At 42.3% G+C, this 23,711-nt stretch overlaps 1 protein-coding gene across 1 annotated transcript in view; it reads right to left on the reverse strand.

Annotated features, from left to right (window-relative positions):
* Positions 1-23,711, reverse strand: part of LOC309560164 (calpain-2 catalytic subunit-like) — a 78,767-nt gene that overhangs the window by 22,331 nt on the left and 32,725 nt on the right. Inside the window, exons 14-17 of the mRNA XM_082263729.1 lie at positions 17,594-17,656; positions 16,363-16,423; positions 10,324-10,382; positions 6,329-6,397 (exon numbers count right to left, since the gene is read on the reverse strand). Coding sequence (XP_082119855.1) covers positions 6,329-6,397; positions 10,324-10,382; positions 16,363-16,423; positions 17,594-17,656 — 252 coding nt within the window. The remainder of the gene's footprint in view (positions 1-6,328; positions 6,398-10,323; positions 10,383-16,362; positions 16,424-17,593; positions 17,657-23,711) is intronic.

A 23,711-nucleotide genomic window follows, 5' to 3' on the forward strand; every position in this document is an offset into this window, starting at 1 on the left:
GGGAAGAAGGGGGGGGGGGGGGGTGATATAGAATATCATCAAAAAGTTAATTTATTTCAGTAATTCAATTCCAAAAGGGAAATCATAATTTTTATAATTGCGTTGCACACAGAGTGATATATTTCAAGCATTTATTTATTTTAGTTTTGAGCCCCGGTTCACACTACTGCGTGTGCGGGGTTCGCATGTAATGTCGGAGCGCACTGCTCCGACATTACATGCGATCAGCTGTGCGGTGCGAGTTTAGCCATACAGTTTGTATGGCTAAATTCGCATCGCACCCGCAGCAAACACGCACAGGAGGCATTTTTGCTGCCGCATCAGGATCGGATCGCACAGCGGTTCACACTTGTGCGATCCGATCCTGTGCGAACTGCACGATCGCACTGCGATATGCGATCAAACTGGGGGTGTCGTTAAGATTACATTGACACCCCCAGCGGATCGCATATGGCAGTGTGAACTGCTGGGGGTGCGTGTGCGATGCATGAACAGGCTGCGAGTTCGCAGCCTTCCCGCATCGCATCAGTGTGAACCGAGCCTTAAGGCTAGTGAAAACTCAAAATTCAGTATCTTAGAAAATTAGAATATTACATAAGACCAATAAGAAAAAGATTTTTTAATACAGAAATGCTGGCTTACTAAAAAGTATGTCCATATACAGTATAGTATGCACTCAATACTTGGTCGGGGCTCCATTTGCATGAAGTACTGCATCAATTCGGTATCCTGAGGTGTTATGGAAGCCCAGGTTTCTTTGATAGCGGCTTTCAGCTCGTCTGCATTGTTGGTTCTGGTGTCTCTCATCTTCCTCTTGAAAATACCCCACAGATTCTCTATGGGGTTTAGGTCAAGCGAGTTTGCTGGCCGATCAAGCACAGTGATATTATTAACATTAAACCAGGTCTTGGTACTTTTGGCAGTATGGGCAGGTGCCAAGTCCTGCTGGAAAATGAAATCAGCATTTCCATAAAGCTGGTCAGCAGAGGTAAGCATGAAGTGCTCTAGAATTTCCTGGTAGAGGGCTGCGCTGACTTTGGACTTGATAAAACACAGTGGACCAACACCAGCAGTTGACATGGCTCCCCAAATCATCACTGGCTGTGGAAAATGTTGCATTTAATTTGGAAATCAATGTCCCAGAGTCTGGAGGAAGAGTGGAGAGGCACAGAATCCAGTTGCATGAGGTCCAGTGTGAAAGCCAGTGCAGCCCTCTTCCAGGAAATTCTAGAGCACTTCTCTGCTGACCAGCTTTTTGGAGATGCTGATTTAATTTTCCAGCAGGACTTGGCACCTGCCCACACTGTTAAAAGTACCAATACCTGGTTTAATGATCATGGTATCACTGTGCTTGATTGGCCAGCAAATTCACTTGACTTAAACCCCGTAGAGAACCTGTGGGGTATTGTCAAGAGAGACACCAAACCCAACAATGTAGATCAGCTGAAAGCCACTATCAAAGAAACCTGGCCTTTTTATACCACCTCAGCAGTGCCACAGGCTAATCGCCTCCATGCCACGCTGCATTGATGCAGTAATTCATGCAAAAGGGGCCCCCAGCCAAGTATTGAGTGTATACTATACTGTACATGGACATACTTTCAGTAAGCCAACATTTATGTATTCAAAAATATTTTTTTTTATTGGTCTTATGTAATATTCTAATTTTCTGAGATACTGAATTTTGATTTTCACTAGATGTAAACCATAATCATCAACATTAAAAGAAAGAAATGCTTGAAATATATCACTCTGTGTGTAATGCATCTATGTAAAATATATGAGTTTCACTTTTTGAATTTAAATACTGAAATAAATTAACGTTTTGATGATTTTCTAATTTTATGAGATGCACCTGTATAAGGGAGAGATGTGGTGTTTATTTTTAAGTACCATATAGTACATCATTTACAAAAATATTCATTTTCTGTGAAAAAAAAAAAAAAAATTTCTAATTGTCATAAAATCTTTTAGGGACTCAGGAATTGAGTAATTCTTGGACATCCGGGTTACACTGCTGCCTTCAAAAGGTTGGAACACTGGCAAACAAAAATGGTAAGCCAGACCCTGTATAGCCCCACCTCCAACAATAATGCCTCTTTTGTGAGCAAACAGTATTTAAAGTAAAACTTCACTCTCCCAATCAACATTGATTATTTATAACCCTTATGCTGCTAGCATTAGTAAATAGATGGGAAAGTATATCATATTTACTTGTTTTAAACCTCTTTTTACATTTCTTCACTTACTTCCTGGTTTCCTGCCTAGGCAAAAGATGTCGTCATATATCCCAGGAGTCTTCAGGAGGGGAGTAGAGAAGGGGTTTTCTCACACACTAAACATACTATTCTGTATGCATACTTGAGCTAAGGGCAGGAAGTAAATTATACATGAATCATTTGTCCTTACTCAAGATGGCCATGGACAGAAATCCTAGTGGTGTTTTTCAAAGTGATTTCTCACCAAAATAAAGCATGGAGACATGGATGGATAAGGGAGTTTGATTTGAATATTAAAAATTATTTAATTTGCGTTTTTGGCTTGTGGTGCTAAGATGCAGTGAAGATCTGCTTTAATTACTTTCAGACATGAGGATTTGGCTGCTCAATGAAAAGGCCCTATTTTGCGATTCGGCACTGCGTGACTTTAACGGACAATTGCCCGGTCGTGCGAAGCTGTACCCAAACTAAATTGACATTCTTTTTTCCCACAAATAGAGCTTTCTTTTGGTGGTATTTGATCACCTGTGCAATTTTTATTTTTTGCGCTATAAACAAAAAAAGAGCGACAATTTTGAAAAAATAACAATATTTTTCACATTCTTTTATATGAAATTCTCAAAAAAAAATGTAAAATTCAAATTTTTTTAACATTTTAGGCCAAATTGTTTTCTGCTACATATTTTTGGTAAATAAAAATTGCAATAAGCGCATTTTGAACGGTTTGCGCAAAAGTTATTGCGTTAACTAACTACGGGAAAGATTTATGTCATTTTTTTTTTTTTACTAGTAATGGCGGAGATTTGCGATTTTTTTGCAGGGACTGCAACATTGGGGCGGACAGATCGGACCCCTGACATTTTTGACACTTTTGGGGGTACCAGTGACATTACTACAGTAATCAGTGCTAAAAATATGCACTGTTACTGTAAAAATTATATTGGCAGGGAAGGGGTTAACAGTATGGGTGATCAAGGGGTTAAATGTGACCCTAGGGGCGTGATTCTAACTGTGGGGGTGCGTGGCTTGTGAAGTCATCACAGAGACATGTGATCCTATAAGGCAGGATCACATGACATCTGTGAACACTTCAGGGAGTACGGACAGCTGTGTTTACATCAGCCGTCCGTCCTTCTCTGTCAGCGGCGGGAGATTGCGAGTGGCCAGCGGCCATCGGAAGCCGCCTGTCACACGCACTAGCTTCCCTGCTGACGAGCGGGGGCGGGAGCGCGCCTCCGGTGGTGCGCGATCGCCCCCTGGCTCCTCCCACACGAGCGCCGTACATGTACAGTACTTTGCCTGAGAGTGCCAGACTGCCGCTGTACATCTGCGGCGTGTGGTCGACAAGTGGTTAAGGCCAGTAACACAGAGGAGAAGGCCCCATGTCCCACAATAGACGTCAGTAAAAAAAAGTTTATAGTAAGTAAAAAATATCTTATTTTCTTTTATCATCCATTAAAGGGACACAGGAATTTATAAATTCTTGGACATTCAGGATGTCCAAAAGCCATGCAACTGAGGAGTTAGCAACAACCATTGAGAGATCCATAACACATGTAATTTATTTCACAAGAATATCTGAAAAGGTTCAATACTTGAATGAGGGCTAGACAAAGTCAGGGAAAGCAAATATGCAAATTGCCACCACACAGGGTGAGGGCTCTTAGAAATTACCTAGTGACTAGGACAGGTAATCACCAGTAGGGTAACATGCTACCTGAAGAATGATGAGCCTCAATTAGCAATGTGGAGAAAAAACACTCATCCACCAGGTGGAAAAACCTACCTACCTGAGCAGGAGAAAAACTTTGACCAACAGGCAGGGTGGTCCACAAGGAAAGTTTCTAAGGTAAAAACCTAAGCTTAGGATGCCTAATGCTTTACTTCAGGTAAGGAAGCGAAAAAAGAGACAAGGTGAGAAAGGTTTGCTAAACTGGAGAGTGCAAAATCTGGTGAAGTACTGCATAAAAACCAATAAGCTTCAAGGTTTTATTATCACAGCTTAATTGAACAAGCTGCAGCCAAAAAATGCTTGATTCCCCCATCAACAGTCAGTGTTGAGGGGGGTATCCCTCTAAAAGCACTGTTGTGTTCTGCTGCTGAGGAGCCTTTACTGGCTGAACACAATGACCACTGCTAGCGGCTATAGAATAAATAAAATCTGGGAGGCTGGCAGTACTGAAATTGATTGATTTATCGACTTCAGTACAACCAGCCTGCCCATAGATTGATCAAATCCCGGCTAGAACATGCTTAGAGCCTATGCAAAAAGAGTTCTCAATTAGTTCTGCACAGACAGACGGATATAAAATCTGAAGTAGATATTAGAGGATTTGTAGACCTATGGGAGGTCCCAGCCTCACTTGATGGAGCTATATTAGGACTCCAATTCGGACAACCCTATAGTATAAAAGGTCCCACGGACTAGGTTACAGGCTTCGGTCTTATCTGGGTCTCTTTAAAGAAATGCTTGCATAGTATAAGAACAACTGGGCCCAAAGTAAAGCTAGGCCACGCTTGCTCACAAACTTTAACAGCTGATGCTAAAGAGAGTCTTGGGCAGCCAGTGGTGACTGTCACCATACGTGGGCAGTGGAACAAGATTTAAGAGAGGATGATATGCAAATTGCTTGAACATAAGTAGCAGCAGCAGGAAATTACTTTCTCTAGACCAAATGGCAGGAGAAAAAGCACAGAGCACATACAACACTCCAACCAATGCATGACATCAGAGCTCGGTTTCCTTACCCTTGACTGTTACATCTGTAAGATGGTTGTGGTGGGAATTTTGATAATAACGCCCAAAAGTAGCTTCCAGTGCTTCAGGCCAGCCGGCTTATCTAAATGTTTAAGCCATAAGAGGCTGAGTCACACCAAGGGCTGTGTCATGGCTCTGGACCTGGGAATCGCTCTGTGACTAATAACACAGTGCACACAGGTCTGGGAAGCAATACAATGCAGAGCCCTGTGCCTAAAGGTCACATTCCAGGTAAGCCTCATCACATCCAGAGCCCTACTCCCTGAGTGAGTTTTTAGAAACTGGTCCATAGGTACAAAGAGTTCATGCAATCCATTCAGCAAGGACATCCAGTGATAGAAGGGTGCTATGGTGAAACGGCAGATGGTGCAGCCAAAGCATAAGTCCAATCCAAGATATCAGCAGCACACCATATCACCAAGTTGTTGCTGAGGATATGCCAATACAAATAGCTAGTGAAGTCTTGATTGAAGTCACAGAAGGAAAAATATCAACAGTGTACAGAGTATCTTGAATGAAGGAAAAGAATAAAAAGGAAAATACAGTTCGGGGTTTTCTCAGCAGAGCTGAGGAAAATGCATCCAACTTCCTTGACATTATCAGAAAACTGGGGAATGATGGCTGCATGTGAGGTTATACGAGGTCTGGCTTAATGTTCTTTGTTTGCCAGTGTCCCAACCTCCTGAAGGTGGGAATATAACCCAAATTTCCAAGAATGACTAAATTCCTGAGTCCTTGAACGAGCAATAAAATGGTTTCATAAATTCAATTGACAGCTGATTTTAGGACTTTTGCCAGAAAATACCGTATAACTGAACGCATGGATGGTTTACCAGATTTGCCCAGAGTTGAATTGTCCTTTAAATGGCATGTAAATCCTAACAATATTTTTCTCCTATTTGCATTTTCTTTTATTTGGTCTGTTTAAAATGCCATTGCATTTTATTATTACTTTTTGATAAGTGTTAAAAAAAAACGTGTTGATCTTGTCATGAATTTGGAGCTGTCCTATGCCCTTATCACAAAGTGTCCTCCTATTCCTCATTTTGAACCACAGAGTAATTAGCCTTTATGTTCTTGAAATATGAGAGTAAGAGTGGCTAAGTAGTTTAGCAAAAGACATTGGGCAGGGCCAACCAAAAAGCTTTGTGTTGTCAGTCCACAACATAAGAGCTGACTGCATTTCTGGCAGATCAGCTTTTTTCGCCCCCTTTGTTGCTAGGTTTTAAAGAGATAAACCATGGGCAAATATACATGTATTGCAGATATGTACTGCATATGTTTTTTCTTGTTTTGACATACGATTTAATAAGCACAAAAGGAGATTCATATCAAAAAGTGAAGTACAAACCGTTCCAGCTATGATTTTCTTCCAGAGTGTGTAAAACGGCTCCCAGTCCAGGGAACCCACAGCTGATATCTGTCTGGAGTCAAATAATCACAACACAAACATGCAAGTATGAGGAGATGCAAAGGAAACACAGCAAAGGTACAATGTGTTCATGTAGTCCCAGAACATATGTTTTGTTGTTTTTAAAATGATATTTAGTAATTCTTCAGTGGCTGAAAACAGCGGTTGAAGAATTTAAAAAGGAACTTCCACTTTGGAGCTTAAAAAAAAAAAAATTTCAGAATAAAAACCAAAATAATGCATATTTAAGCTAAAACATTTAATTTAGCTCTATGTTTTTTCCTGTATATTGTACTTTTGTATAGTTTTACATGATAAAAATACTTAGGTAAAATTTAGTTTGAGTTACTACAATGTAATTAGGTTCAAAATTAAGTTGTCACTAATATTAAAGTGTGCAAACTAATAGTGCTCCATAATTACATGCAACAGTAAAGGCCTGGAAGTATGTACCATCTGAGCCAACTTTTTTGTGTGACCATGGCGCCCCTTATACCCCAGGTGCATACTGAACTGGCATTGTTCTTTCACATGTTAATGATATACAGTGGGAAGAAGGATTGATTTTGACTAAACTAGATGTTAAGGCACTTTTCCCTTCAATCATACTCCATCTAGCTTTGGTGGCTCCCAAACACCATCTAAATAAATACAGCATGTATATTAGTCAGCTTCAGAAATTTGATTTTGGCTATAGAGGTTCTCCTGACCCCTAACTTTTTTCTGTTTAATGGCGTTCATTGGTTACAGAAGTGTATGACTTTGATGGGAGCTGAATTATCCCCCTCCCTAGCTAATCAATAAATGGAATAGTAAGAGAAACTTGTCATCTTTACAGAGGAGAACCTCTTTAAGGAACACATATAGTGGTATGGGAGGTACATTGATGACATCTTGTTCATATGGAAGAGAGAGAAGCAAAACGCAGCGGCTTTGTGGATCATCTGAACAACAATAACATGAACCTGTGTCTGTCATATGAGTGAAACTATGATACAATTATTTTTTGACACTCTAGGTAATTCAACATTGTTAGCAGTTAGTTGTCATTCTTTGCTCACCATGAAGGCTATACTAGGGGAGAAATGTAAAAATGCTAAGAGAAAATGTTCTACTGAAGCCTTGTATGAAGAGGAATCTAAGACATAGAGGAGATTGAAAGGAAGAGACCTTGGAGATTGGTCAATTCAACGGTAAAGCAAAGTCAGCAACAGAACTGGAATTTGCCTCCTAGGGAGAGGTAATAAAGTATCCAATATAATATCTAATTCCCCTGTAAACAAACAAGTACCTTTCAGAACTAATTTCTCTGTTTCAAAGTATATAAAGAATATAATTAATAAACATCTGTCAGTGCTGCACAGTGATAAGCAACTTCATATTATCCTAAAAGATGAGTGCTGTTTTTCCAGGAAAGGACACCAGCCTTGGGATCACTCCTGTTATCAAGATATTATAAGTAATATATAGAGTGTAAAAATACATGGTTGTTGGTCCCAGGGTCTTACCAGTGTGGTAAAATACCTGTACATACTGTAGGGTACACAAAAAATCCAAGGAAAAACATCCAGTTATTGGAGAAAAAATTCTGATTATACAATATAGTTATTGTAACACATGTAATGTGGTGAATGTTATCACATGTGATGAGTGTTCTCTTCAATATGTGGGTTGCACTACCCAATCTTTTAAGGATAAGGGTAGGAGAGAACTTTTCCATGGGATGACTCCCAAAAGCTTAATGTTTCTCCAATTTTTATAAACATGTTATGGAAGTTCATGAATGGGACCTGAGCTGTGTCCTTTTTTGTGAAGTGCAGAAGATGTATTTGTCAGATGGGGCAGTGATTTACACCGAAAACTCCTGGAACAGGTGTGGTGAATATTTAGGCTGAGTTCCAAGATAACTACTGAACTGAATCACTGCTTCACTTCATTTAAAATAATGTGAAAATGCATTATTCATTAATAATTGTTACTCATTATAGAATTATTTTTAATCAGGTATATGCAGGCTGTTGTATATAGGAGTTGTCAATAGCATGTCGGTCTTTTATGGTAAATTTTGTTTTCATGTTTGATCAGGACTGTTGTTAGGCTGTACGGGGCCCTGTGATTTCTATCTGAAAGCCCCCCCCCCAAAAAAAATATCAAAATAATATTTGCACTAAAAATACACTAAAATCATTATTAGTGGACACATACATAACATAAAATTCCTGCTAAATCTAAATGATAAAATTGTATAAGTTAATAAAAAAAGCTCTATGTGTAAATTAGGTAATGGGGCTCATTCACATAGGTGCTGTTTCCTGTACAGTGTGAAGACAGAGGCTCCTGTTCATTCATAAACTAAAGCATAGTAAAAACAGCTTACTATGCTTTAGTTATTAATGGACCTATTCAGAAAATGAAGAGGCTGGTAAATTACATATTTACCGACCCCTTCCCCTGCTCTCCACTCCCCATCTCCGTGTGCAGACGGCAGATGGGCAGTATTCAGAGGAGGGGGTGTGATTTCCATATGAATGCTGACCCAATATACATACACATGCCCATGCAATTTACATATGAATAATTGGCGATTTATATATGAATGCCAATGCTATTTATACACAAATGCCGGTGCAATGTATACATGAGCAATATGTACAATGCACGCAGTAGGAGGGCATTTACAGGAATGATTCCCTGTGCAGCTCTTTGCAGCAGCTGAAAGTCAAGTTCTCTCCCTCCCACCGGCTTTTAGCTGTTGCAGAGAGCGGCACAGGGGATCATACCTGTAATTACCCCCGCTGCATTGATCCCCTCCCTATCCGGGCCCTTCTGTGTGTCGGACCCCCTACAGGAGGACCGATGAAACCCCCTATCGGTGGCCCTGTGTTTGGTAATAATATAGGACAGGTGGTAGTTTGTATTCCTCCCCATGTTGGACTAGGGGTTAAGTCTATTTAATTGTGACACTTGGAGTCTGACAGACAGCTGTGTTTAAGTCCTCACTGGTCAAAATGTGTTGACAGTTTTGTTATGACCAGATTTTAGCTGACTATTAATAAATATAAATTGAAGAATCTGCAACCGGGTGTCAGGTTCTTTTCTTATTAATATTTTTATTGATGGCCTGCAGGAGCTTCAGCTGTGCACCGGTGTTCCGTGCCAATTATACTGGATATGGGAGGTGGAGCGCTCTTGATTTCTGTGATGCATACTATACTAATGTCTCTTTGTCCTGCCCCTCTCCCACATCCCACAAACCACTAAGAGGACCCAAGTGGCCAATAATGGCTCTCATCGGTTTGTGAAAAAACATGGGTTGTGACTTAGCTCTAATATCAGAAAAGTTGAGGCATGAATATGGTGCACACCCATGGGGGAGCTTCCATGTCACACAGGAGACAAGTTACTTCAGACTAGAGGTACTTGTAGGTGCATGGTTGTGCCAGAAATTAAGGAGCACTGTTAGTATGCTTTATATCCATGATAGTTTCATTCTCTGACCTCGACATCAATGCTAAGTCCTTCAGTGATATGAGTCAGACAATGGAACCACAGTGCACAGCACAGCGTCCTCTTGCAGGGACCTTTCCCAGGCCTTTTTTTTAACATGATAGGGTCATTTTAAGGAATGTCTAAAGCTAAAGTTTTGGATTGAGTGCTGAAGGGTTAGAATATTTGTTGTCTGTGTCTCCAGTGGGAATATATGCTTTCACAACATATTTGGGAGAAAGGTGGTCACTAGGACAGGAAGAGAGGAGGAAACCCCTCACCAGGAGCCCAGATAACGAACTGACAAGGGTTCTGAACCTTCTTCGCTCTATTCAAAAGTAAAAAGAACATTTTGAGGCAGAAGAAAATAAAAAATGATATTCAAATTAGAAAAAACAGAAAACAAGCATTTAAAAAGTAAAAAAAAAAAGAATTTTGGAGTAGGATACATCTTGGGAGGCCAGCAAGCATCGACAGGTCTCTGGAGGGAAACTCGGCACAAGAGGAACTGTAAAGGTATAACAGAAAGCCATTATGTACTTGTATCCATTCAAATGTCCTTCATGTGTGACAAAGTATACTCTGCAGACGCCTCAGTTTCTTTCTTTCACTGTATTAGAATATAGAAATGCACACATAAAACTTTATTGGCGTGAATGCCGATTCTGCACTGTTTAGTATTTCCTACATTACCTAATTATTACTAACGGTGCCTGAATTTCATGTTCATTCCAAAGAAAGACAAACAGATGCAGCTGTAACTGTTTGATGCCTGACATCAAAGAATATCTAAAAAACATTTTTCTACTCCAACAGTATAGAAGGATTTGAATCCTAGTCAGTTTTTTTTTTTTTTGCCATCTGTGTACCTTTGGGGGGAATGCCCTTCACTTTCTGTCTTGTAAACTCAACAGGAAGTGATGGAAATCTCCTATTAGGCAGTTGTCACCAGAGCAAGTGTTTTAATTAGAGGATCTATCCTTTCACCAGGCTGAATAGTTTGAGTAAATTTGCCTAACGAGCACACAAACAGCAATAAAATCCTGACCAGGGTTTCAACCCCTCACTGTTCTAGACAAAATTGAAAAACAAGTTTTGGCTTTAGATAAATTTTAATTCCAACTCACAGTGAGGCAGAGGGTACAGGCTAAGGAAGTTTCTGAAGCAGTTTTAGGCTGGGGACAACATGGCTGCTATATATTGAAAAGCTGGCAGGCTGCTGCAGGAGTGGCACAATAAAAATCAGATGTGATTAAAGCGGACGTCACCCAAAAAGGGAAGTTCTGCTTGTCTGACTCCTCTCCATCTCCTCTTTAAGTTTTGGCACTACATTTTTTTAGTAGGGGGGGGGGGGGGGGTTTGGTAGGGAGCAGGTACCTGGTTTTGACAGAAACCTGTTCCTACTTTTGGCTGGAAGCTCGCCCCCCCTCCTTGCCCCACAGCTTTCTGGGACACGTCACGGGTCCCAGAAGGCTGCCGGATCATTCACAAGGCACAGCGCAGTGGGAAGCTAGTCGTGAAGCCGCAAGCAGCCACAGCTGGCTTTCCAATGTAAACGTGCCAGGGCTTGGACCCAAAGACGGCCAAAGAGCTGGCTTTGGTGAGGACATCACTGGATCCCTGGGCTGGTAAGTGTGCTATTATATTAATAAAAGTCAGCAGCTACAATATTAACCGCTTGATTGATTTTAGAGGCAGTGGAAGGGGGTCCCCTCCCTCCTGCCACCCTCCGGTGCCTCTAATTCTAATGTTGTGCCTGCTTACAATAGAGGTGATCGGAGACCGCATCATCTCCGATCACCTCTATGGACTGGGAGACCAGAAGTGAAAAGCATTTTTGTCACTTCTGGTTTCTACCGATGTAAACAGTGCCATTTTTAAATAGTGAAAGCACCTGATCACGCCCAATCTGGGTGTGATCAGATGGTTTTAAGGGCAGAGGAGACATCTGGGGTCTAATAGACCTCTCCATAAAGAGTACCTGTCACTTTATATTGCTGTCACAAGAGATGTTTAGTGGGATTTAACAGTTTCCTTGTAGTTGGGCCGCCTACATCCTAGGTCTGCAACTGTGCAGGTTTACCTGCCCCAGGTTATGGTATTTACCAAAGGTGGGAATGGGATATTTTTTTTATAACAGACTACTGTTCTACTTAAAGATAATGTAAAGTTCTAATAAACCAAAAAATGTATAATATTGCACCCTACCAATCATTAGATGTGGTGGCTGAATCATTTTTTATATCTTTAGCTTTTTTCCCCTCTGTTTTTACCTGGTGATTCGGGCAGTATCACACCTCTAGTATTAGTAATACACAACTCTGAAGGAATGAGAATAGGAGATGTAGTAGACAGCAGCAGTGTCAGTCTAGGGCAGTGATGGTGAACCTTGCCACCCCAGATGTTTTGGAACTACATTTCCCATGATGCTCAACTACACTACAGAGTGCATGAGCATCATGGGAAATGTAGTTCCAAAACATCTGGGGTGCCAAGGTTCGTCATCACTGGTCTAGGGGTTGGGGAGTGTTAAATGTAGGTAGGTTTTATCCACTGCAGATAGCGCTCAACTGCAGCAGCATTGTAGGGGGGGGGGGGGGGGGGAGTCAAGAGGAACATAGTTACTCTATGGTTTTCTGGGTAACTAGGGAAGCTATCTGATTGGATGCTGCCGTTCCATGTGATTTTGGCAGCCATCTTGGGTCAGGCAGAGTCTATTTAAGACACTGGCTCTTGGGCTTGGTGCACTTTTCACATGTGGTTATTGTAAGGTCAAGTCACCTGTCTGTCAGGGACAGTATTAGTAGTATGGAGAGGTTCCAGATGAGTAGGTAAACAGCAGGGACATGCTAACCTTCCTGGAAACCTCCCCGTTTGGGCACCATCCAGCCAGGCCACATTCCATCCCTCGAGACGGATGCTGTCAGTGGATCCGGTACCTGCTGCTACACTGTTTGCTGCAACATACTGTGAGTTCACCTGGTTGGGTTGACTTCCCGCTGGGTAGTTGTATTGGTTTGAACTACATTTACAATATAGTTCTGTTACTGCATCTGGACTCTAAGTGTTTACTGCACCACGCTGCACGTCCCCATAAGCAGATTTAGAGGCACCGACAAATTGAAGCCAAACTCCAGCTCACACTTTATAAGCAGTTACATCAAACTGTTTTTTTTTTCCCTTTTGGGATAAAGGTTTTGCATGAATAAATAAAAGCTGATCATTTTAATCACCCCTGCCAGTGTTAAGTGATTTGTCTTATCCATGTAAATTGATATATTTTGCTGGAGAGCTTGTGCTTTGGAAAAACAATAGAATTGCTGGCTGGATCACCAAATGAAAATAGAATAGAAGAAAGAAAGCCTGATAAGGGAAACAAATTCAGCCATCACACCTAAGAACTGGTAAGCTGCAATATTATAAATGGTCGATTTCGGGTTTAATACTGCTTTAAATAAAAATTGAAATGTACAAGGTGAGATTTTCTTTTTAGTCTTAGAGCTAACACATTGGAAAGAGTGAAAGATTGCAAAAAAGGAATAAAGCATTATAAGCTGCAGCTTGTTATATTAAGTACTATTCTTACTTTACTCGGCACTATTATTGCTTTATCTGATAGAAGTGCAAATAGAACACAATCTATTCTTATTCATTGGTGATACAGAATTATTTGTTCTTGGTGGCTATAGCTTCAGGAATTGGAATTATTTTCCTCAACTGAGCTATAAATACAGTTTATTTGCATGCATAGATCAGTCAAGAGCACCTGGAGACTCCAAGATGGGAACAGCAAGGTTCCTAAGAAATGAATCCCCCAAATGCTTTGATCTTTGTCACAAAGAGGGGGGTTTACTAAGGCTGAAGTACACAGAATCTGGTACAGCTGTGCATAGTAACCAATTATCTTCTAACTTCAGCTTGTTCAATGACGTTGGCAATAAAACCTGAAAGCTAAATTGGGTAATATGCACAGCTGCACAAGATTCTGTGTGCACCAGTTTTAGTAAATCCCCCCCCCCCCCCCCCAAAGTGTGACTGATACAATATAGTAAAGACACAACATGCCTCTCCTGCCTATGACTGTAATGGGACTGTGCTTGGGAGTATGTGGCATTAGGTGTTCTCCAATTCCATTCGCCCTATAGTAGTGAATGGCACCAACTAGGCTATTCCAGGTCTATATTACCAAGGCCAAAGTAAATACAATTTCTAACGTATGTCAAAGTATCATATGCAGAGTTTTACATGAATAGTTTTACATGCCAAAAGAGTTGGCGATTATTGCATCATATACCCATGTCATCTACCAATATGTGCTGTGCTATATGGTTGAACAATAAAAGGATGACGTCCTAGATTCTGTTGTTTTGGGAAATCCCTGCCAGTGCCCTCTATGTGTCTTCTTTTTGGACTGCTAGTGACTATCACCACACAGGTAACGTTCACCTTGAATTATTTCCCATAATGCCCATAAGCAGCCCATAGATAAGGCACTTGCTTGCAAGTCTGATTAAAACTGTCAGCTAGTTTGTGGCAATTCTTTGCAAAGAAAGATTTTGGGCAGTTATATTTTGTGAATTTAAAAAATGATTTTGAGACTTAAGAAGAACCCTGCACCCACTTATATTCACCTTTGCCATGCTTACCCACAGTTTCATTCCTCTGTTGCATTGCTGAATCCATATCCTGCATAAGCTCCTTGTTGGATGTGTCAGAGCTTACACAAGTTAACTTCTTTCTCCTCCTTCTTGTATAGGCCTGACAACTGCTCAAGCCAAGCACTGCATCCTTGGAGGAGGTGACAAGCCCCTCCATACCCAAAAGGACCAGTTACTTACTGAGGGCTCTGATGGAAGAACAGAGTGGCAGGGGAGCATGGTGAAGTTAGCGGTGGGTGGTTGGGATTCTTCTGACCAAAGAACCTGTCACTTTGCCCATTATATTTATATATTAAAGGATGCTTCTTTATATTTGCTATGTGTTTGCTACATTGAAGTAAGCTTCTTGTTATGAATAAATAAATTAAATTCTGACCAATAACAAGGGTGTAAAATTGATACTTAAAGGGCTGATATTTTAGTAGTTTGTAGATGCTGAAAAACAGTTTCTTAGATCTTTTAGGAACTATATTAGTGAGATTTTATCTCTTATCCCTTGATTTGTTTTTGAAAGCAAATATATTACCTCTTTGTCAGTTTTGAGGTTTATTAGCCTTGCTATATAATTATTTTTACACCCTGGTCCTGGCTTTGGAGCTCCCCTCTGGGTTTTGTGTCCTGCCTCCTGGGGGCTGCCCATATTTATTGGTGGGTGGTGTATCTTTCTCTAGTTTCCCTCTTGACTCCTCCTCGGTTTTGCCGCTAACAGAGTTTGGGCTTTTGATACCAGCTGTGAGTAATTATTAATATTTTATTTTATCCATTCACATTTTTGTTTGTCTTTTTTTTCTGTTTTGGAAAATCATATGTAATCTTGTTATTACCAGTATATAAGTTCCTGAAGAAGCAGAAACTGCGAAATGCGTTCAGATTTTACAGCTGTTGAAATCTACTATATTTGGTGTTAACATTCTTTATATGTGTCATCTTTTATAGGAGTATGCAAATGATTATACCACCCTCCCCCCTTTTTATGTATACTTTTTCTGAAGAATGGTTTGAATGTTGTGGATTTAATAAAATGTAGGCTTTTTTACTCACAACTTTGGTCTGTTTACTCCTCAGATGAAAAAGAAAATTTGGGCAGTTTGGGACTTTAGATGAGACACCGGCGAGCACTGCTAAGCGTCTCCATCCCTGTATATAACAAAACTGAAGAGAAAAAGGGGATTAAAGAAGGTGTGTGTGTGTGGAAACCAACCGGCCCTTAGTTTGCAAACTAAGGGCCGGTTGGTTTCCACACACACACACCTTCTTTACTCCTCAGAAGGTCTTGCACCACTAAGTCCCAAATGTAGCTTTATCTCAAGTATCTCTGTGATTTGGTTCTCATGATCTTTTTATGAGGGTTTTCCAGTTGAGCAGAACAGCTAAAATGCCAGGTAGACCATGGTACATAGATTTTACCGTTGAGATATCCAGGACTTACAAGAAGTTATGATCTCATCTAGGATCTCATTTAAAACCAAACTCTTATGTTTGGGTGGAATAAGTCTTTAATAAATACGTGTACTCAAGATATTTATTAAAATCCAGATGCCAACGTAATTAAACAATGCACAGTCAGGGCTAAATTGCATAAAGGTAGGTCAGAAAGCGGTTTTCTAATTAGGCTAATTAATGACCTCAGTACATAGTACCTTGTGGTTTGGTGTGATGATCCACCTTTGGTTTTTGGCATTTAATCTTTACAAAAACAATCTGCTTTTGTGCAAATCCTGTAACTCATCATTTAGTGTTGTAGTAGCACGTTTGGAATTCCACAATGATGGGTGTTGTTTTGACTGTTGTTATGACTGTGTTGGTGTTTTGGTGCTCCAAGGTACTTACTAAACTCACTCAGTAAGGATGCCAAGAGACTATGAAGCTGTTCAGAGTTGATTCTGCAATCCTGTTGTTGAGCAAGACAAAAGAATGATTGAAAGTTTTTTCTTTTTTCTTTTTTCCTTGATCTAATATTTCCACCACTTCACAAGGTTTCCAAAGGTTAATCCACCAAAAACTAAGCCAGCTTTGTCACCAGGACCCATCACTGTTTCACCTTCAAATGTTTAGTGGACTACAGTTAACCTCTTCCTTGCCTCTTCCCAGTCAGAAAAAAGATGATGTAGGTCATATAGAGAATTTCCTACAACTTAGGAATCTCTTTGAGCCCCCTTGAGTGGCTCTAAATGGCCTAATCCTATAAGATGTTTTATAATATTTGCTTTTGCTATGGGTGGTGGGATGTAGGTTCTGGAGGCCTACTCTTGAGTCTAAGAGGAAGATACATGGTTGTCTGGTTCATTGTTCCCCAGCCTTGTGGGTCTCCCTTCCTGAGATCCTTACTTAGTAACCATCAAGGCATGCTTTGGCTGACCCCAGAGGAGGGAACCACCCTGCTAAAGCCAGGTGGGTCTAGGGCAGTGATGGCGAACCTTGGCACCCCAGATGTTTTGGAACTACATTTCCTATGATGCTCAACTACACTGCAGAGTGCATGAACATCATGGGAAATGTAGTTCCAAAACATCTGGGGTTCCAAAGTTCACAATTACTGGTCTAGGGCTTCTAGGAAAAGAGGAAAGAAACCCTTCCATTTGTTCTTAAGGACCTCTGTGTGCTCTTTATCCTTGGTTCACCCGAACACTTTTCTTTTCGCTTTTTGAGCATGCACTACAGAACAGGAAGGTTTGTTTATGGCAAACTATGAGTGACTTTAGCCTTATTCTGGTGCAGTAAATATGCACAGCCATATATATCACAACAGGGTACAGAGCTTTGAGCAAAGGGGCTTTTTATGTTTTATCAGAGGGGTATTTCATATACCAATATGTTTATCCAACATGTTGCACAATGGAGGAGGCAAAAAGAACATCTATAAGATTGTAAGCTCTCAGAAGCATGGCCCTCCTAACCCCTCCTGTATTGAATTATATTGTGACTGCACTGTCTTTCTTCATAATATAAAGCGCTGCACAAACTGTCGATGCTATATAAATCCTGTATAATAATAATATTAATCTCACACATGGGCTTAACATAAAATACTTGGTTTAGATGATCTTATATAACAACTTACCTGGTTTGCAAACATAAGGAACCTGCTTAGAATCTCAGCTTCAGTTGGGCACATTGACAGTGTCTGTAACAGAAAAGTTGAGTTAGCCTTAACGATAATCAACTATACACAGAAATGTGCAACTGCCCTTAATTCCCCTTAATGTAGCCATCTTGTTTATACTTCTGTGGCTTTGTCAGTCTCTCTTCATGGGATCCTTACCTAGTACTTTTATGGTAGGCTTTATTTATAAGGCATATTGGAGATTTTTTTTAGGTGGATCTGTGTTGGGGTTCCACAAAGATAATAATCTGACAAAAGAAATCCAACATAAAACGAATACACAATTAATGTGTCAGAAATCAGTAGCGCAGTCCAAAATACAGAATAGTAAATGTAAATGTAAATTGGTAATGAATTAGTCCATCTGTATACTTAACAAAGAATCTGAGTAGCTTGAATTAGAGGAGACAATTGTATCACAGTGTATAATAGGAGAAACACCTCACACTCCACCACCGATATGTGTCCCCAATCCCATTAAAATGGCCACTCACCAAAAGAATTTGCCTTCCACTCTCATGGAAAAGGCAAAATCACGTTATTCAATTGGTCCTGATCCCCTAAAACCTCGGTGTACATTCCTTCTTAAACCTGTCCTGGATTCTCAACTGCAACCCGACTCTGCTCACTTTGCAGCAAAACCTTGTAACTGAACTCTAAACATCTGTCGTCGGTCGGGTCTAAGAGGGGTAACTCCAGCCTAACCCTCTCTTCCGCTCTTTTCTTCCTCTGTTTTGCTCATGAAGCTCCCCGACCACTGCTTCTTCTTGTTGCGGCCGTTGAGGAGTCTGTTGCAGAGGCCTCATCTGCTGCTGTGTGCCTGTCAATTGAGGCCTAGCTGGTTGTGAGAGCTGAGTTGTAGAGGAGAGCAGCAGATTCCCCTGCTGTTCCACTATCAGAATTCCTGCACCCTCACGCGGCTTCATAGGTGAGGGTGCACAGCAGCAGACAAGGCCTCTGCAACAGACTCATTCTCAATGGCCGCAACGTGAAGCAGCTGCTTCTTCCTCCATGGTTGGGGAGGCTGGCTTCATGAGCAAAACAGAGGAGGAAAAGTTGAGTGCGGAAGAGACGGTTAGGCTGGAGCTACCCCTGTCAGACCTGACCGACGAGAGATGTTCAGAGTTTAGTTACAGGGATTTGCTGAAAAGTGAGCAGAGACGGGTTGCAGTTGAGAATCCAGGACAGGATTAAGAAGGAATGTTCACCAAGGATCTAGGGGATCAGGACCAATTGTTTAACACAATTTTGCCTTTTCCATGAGAGTGGAAGGCAAATTTTTTTGGTAAATGGCCATTTCAACGGGATTGGGGACACATATCGGTGGTGGAGTGTGAGGTGTTTCTCCTTCTATTATACACCGGGATACTATTGTCTCCTCTAATTCAAGCTACTCAGATTGTTTGTGAAGTATACAGATGGACTATCTCATTACTAATTTACATTTACTATTCTGTATTTTGGACTGTGCTACTCATTTCTGACACATTGTGTATTATTTTAGGTTGGATTTCTTTTGTCATATATATGCTTTTTCTAAGTAGCAGCATTTTATACGTATATTCTATATCCATTTAAGTGCGGGGGATTATTGTATAGTATAATCTTATATTACAACAATAATTTTATTTTAAAGAGAATAATTTGCTCAATATATGAGGTCATTTTCTTTTTTGTTAGGGTGCTTTCACACGGCGCACCATCCGACGAGGTCCGTTCTGCTCAGCAGGGGATCGAACCGCCGATCCCCGCTGAGCAGGCAGATGACAGCCCCGTCTCCGCTCTGTGTGCGCAGACAGGGCTGTCAGATCCCTGCTGTCCTCTATGGAACGTACCGCCTGTCCGTTCTCATCCGATCCCATCCGATCTGACGAATAGGGTTTCTATCCGTCCGGATTTCACGGACAGGATAGGAGAGCAGCGGGTGTAAGCGGACATGTCACCGCTGACATTCGCTGCCCCATAGGGATGCATGGAGCATCCGATCAGGTCCGCCTGAAAAACTGACAAGCGGATCGGATCAGATCACCCGTGTTAAAGGATTCTTTATGTTGAAGGTCTAAAAAAAAGTACATCAAAGCTTTTTGAAAAATTATGGGGTTAATACATGTATCATGCATGTTTATGTTTCCTACCGCTGTTTCAGCCAGAGTCCATGGCAGAATTGTTGTGGCGGTTGTCCTGTCTGTGGACAGATGTATTTAAGCAAATATTACAAAAAAATTTTAATCAACGTAGGAGACGGCAGTTGATTTTAGTGATGTTAGAAGGTTTTCTAAGGAGATGTCCTTAGGGCATGTGTGGGGGTGTATTTATTGTAAAATAGTTTCTAAGATCTCTTCTCTACCTGTTCCGGAATCATAAAGTCCAGCAAGGACTTTAAGAGACTGATACCAAGTCAAATCCAAGTACATACACTGATTGCATTTTGAAAATACTTTTAATAGTGTATTAATGAGTACGGCGGTGCATTAGTATTGGTCTCTTTATATTTGCCTGGGGTAAAGTGTCACTAAACCCACATCATAAAAAACTTTCAATATTTGCTGTATGTAACGGACCCCGAACTCAAGAAGGGTATGTCCGCCGTATAAGCTTCCCTTGCCTAGTACCAGCACGATCCAAGAACCCTTAGCCCACCCAGTCACTTGTCAAGACATCAGTGTAGGGTGGTAAGAAGCATAAGACTGTTTTTTTTATAACACAGGCACAAAGAGATATACACTCAGGGGACAACCCCCCCCCCCTATGCATAATGACACAGGGCAGGGTAAACTACATTCCGTAACATGACACACAGAGTTATATTCAACTTTCTAACAGTAGACAGTCTTTAGGAAGGGCTGCTGGAGAAATCCCCAATCCGCAGCTGATCCACATACACATATACATCCCATAATGGGTTGATCCCAAGGCAGACAGAAACAATATAACAATGGGATACAGACACTTAAAGAGGAAGTAAACCCTCCTCTGACACTTTTACCTATAGGTAAGCCTATGATAAGGCTTACCTATAGGTACTGTAAATATCTCCTAAACATGTACCGTTTAGGAGATATTTACCTTACATGCAGCCAGTGACGTCACTGGCGCATGCGCTCTGAAGGAACGGCCGGTCGTGCCGTTCCTTCAGAGACCCGTGCCGTGACCGTCGGCTCCCGCGCGAGTGCGCGGGAGTGACGTCACCACGGCTCCGGCCAATCAGATGGCCGGATGCCGCGATCCCGGAAGACGGGCGACTGGACATGTCGCCCGTCATACAGGTAAGCGGATGGCACGGCGGGGGCTCGTTCTAAGGTAAGTATTTCATAATGAGCTAGTATGCGGTGCATACTAGCTTATTATGTGTTTCTCTTACAGGTTGCAAAAAGAAGAGAATTTTTTTTTTCAGGTTTACAACCTCTTTAACAATAACAAACTCCACATATAGTGTCTGTCTTTCATTGCCAGTGATGGTGACTACAGTCACATATCTTCCCCCCCAAAGGTAGACTAACCAGGTATCAGACCTCCAATCAGTCTGTGCCTGAGTTAGTCGGGTAATAAGTCCCAAAGAGTCAATCCATCCTGGAAGCCTCCTCGACAAAGTTCCACATAGTTTGTAAGTTTGTACCCAGCAGGGCGCATGGAGCTCTCAAAGCTGATCAGTCTGTGAAAGTCTGGTTCGGGGGGCCAGACTGGACTTCTCGGTCACCCTGTGCCCCTAATAAACACAGGGTAACTTAGACATAAGAAGGGACTTGGAAGTGGAGAAAGGTAGTTCCCAGTAAATCTGCCATGGCTCCCCTCCTAACCTCAAACGTATCCCCATATGACTGCACTCCATCCAAACATTCAAGCGTCTGGACCTCAGAATGCAAGTAAGTCTCCGGGGTGTGGGCCTGGGATCTGGACCGGCAGGAACGCTGAGGTCAATTTGTCTAGGTCGTTCCCCAGTAAGACATCGGTGGGGAGTTCGCTATCAACCCCACATCAATCAGACCAGACCCGTCACCCCCATTCAAATGGACCCTCGAAGTGGGTAGCCAATGTACTGCTCCCCCTGCTATCCATACTGAACCTCTGGTTCAGGCAGCATCTGGGACCAGGTGTTGCTTGACCACGGTGAGAGTGACTCCCGTGTCTTAGAGACCTTGCGCAGGCTTTCAGTTTAACTAGACAGATTGGCAATGGTGCTGTCGGTTCTCTGTAGCGGCTTGCACTGGGTCAGCTTTGTGAAGGGTACCCAAATGCTCCTCGGGGGGGGTTCGAAATTGGGTATGACTAGGGAACCTCTGCATGATACTAGGGGACTGTTGTCCATTCTGGAGGGGGTGACTCTGGTCTGATCCATGCAGCTTGGTTCCTACACTGGGTACAGTCTTGTTGATAGTGCCCAAACTGATTGCACCTGTGGCACTGTACCCCACTGTGGGATGAGTATCTGGGTGCCTGCCAGTTGGAGGAGTTTCCCTCCCTCTGTAGTAGTGGTAGTCCAATGTTGGTAATCAAGGGCTTGAGCATTGGTCTGAGGCTAGGTCGTTGCTGCCTGTGGGTGTGGTAGTAGTGGACTGCTGCCCGCACTGGGGAAGGTGGTCCTGTTCGAATCTGTGAAGCATGGTTCCTTCTCTGGTCACAGTTTCTCTGGTAGTGTCAGAAATGTTTGCACCAATGGCACTGTACCTGGTTTTGCTGTTGGAAGCGAGGTGGTGGGGAATTGCAGGTACCTGGGCTTCGGGTTGGTGCCACTGGTACTGGAGGGGGTAGTGCACCTTGCACCAGATAGGATGGCCTGAAGGGGGTGGGCCCCATCCTCCTGCCATCCTGGTACTCATCAGCCAAGCCAATCTGGCTGCTTCCTCCACGGTTCAAGGCTTACAGTCTCTCCCCCAGTCCCTTATCTCTGTTGGTGTATGATCAAAGAACTGCTCTAGCAGTAGCAGTTGCAGAGAATCATCCAGAGAGGTTGCCTGGCAGCCCTGCATCCATTCTTGGCTGCCCGGTGCATTCGGAAAACCCACTCAGCAAAAGAGTCTTTATGGTTCTTCCTGAGCCCCTGAAAACTTCCTCCACTAGGCCTCTGGTGTCACAGCATACCTTGCCAATAAAATATCCTTTACCTGCTCATAGTGATGTTGTATATCTGAGTCTGGTACTGCTCGGTAAGCCTCAACTGCTCTGCCAGACAATTTGCTGCTCAGGATGGCTGCCTACTTGTCTCTGTCCAGTTTTTCCAGAGCACATTGGCTTTTAAAGTCCTGTAGGTAGGCATATATATCCATCTCCCCATCTACAACGTTTTTAAATGCAGCATAGTTTACCTTCTTTCGCTACCCTCCATTACTGGATCCCTGTAGTGATGCTGTATCTCCTGGATCCATGTCCATTCTGCACTGCTGTGCTGTCTGTGTTGCTGTGACTTGTTCCATGATCTGGACAATCAGCTCCTGTGAGGGGTTTGGTCCCAGCATACTGAGCCGTCATCTCACGTTTCTCTGGAACGCTGCTTCTTCCCTGCTTAATACCACTGCATCGCTGGCTTGGTCACCTTGCATCAGTTCAGCTATGATTTTCGCTTTTATTTTGTTACTTGCTGACCAACCACGAGCTTCCAGCAGATCTTTCAGCATTGTTCGCTTAAGCCTTTTGTATAGCTGAGCCATTCCCCACTTTTCCTCTCCTCTACTGCTATCCAGACCTTGGATCCCAGTGGAGGTTTGGATGCCCCAGACTGCAGGAAGCATCCCACAGCTTGCCACCAATGTAACAGACCCCCTACTCAAGAAGAGTATGTCTCCCGTTTAAGCTTCCCTTGCCTGATACCAGCACAATCCAAGATTCCTTAGCCCACCCAGTCACTTGTTGAGACACAGTAGAGGAGCCAGAAGGCTAGCTGGGGTGGCAATTGCCACCCCAGACGAAATCCTTGCCACCCCTGTTGCCACGCCGCTGAAAACATTACACCCTAATCACCCTCGTGCAGTGCGTCTGCCATGGCCGCCACCGCTGTGTCTGCTGCTTTCTGCCCCTGGCCGCTCAGCTGCCGAACCCAATCCTGTTGGCGCCGCCCACTATAGACTGGTGGGGGAGGCGT

This window comes from Pelophylax lessonae (assembly GCF_965119305.1).
Source record: "Pelophylax lessonae genome assembly, chromosome: 7".
Taxonomy (NCBI): domain Eukaryota; kingdom Metazoa; phylum Chordata; class Amphibia; order Anura; family Ranidae; genus Pelophylax; species Pelophylax lessonae.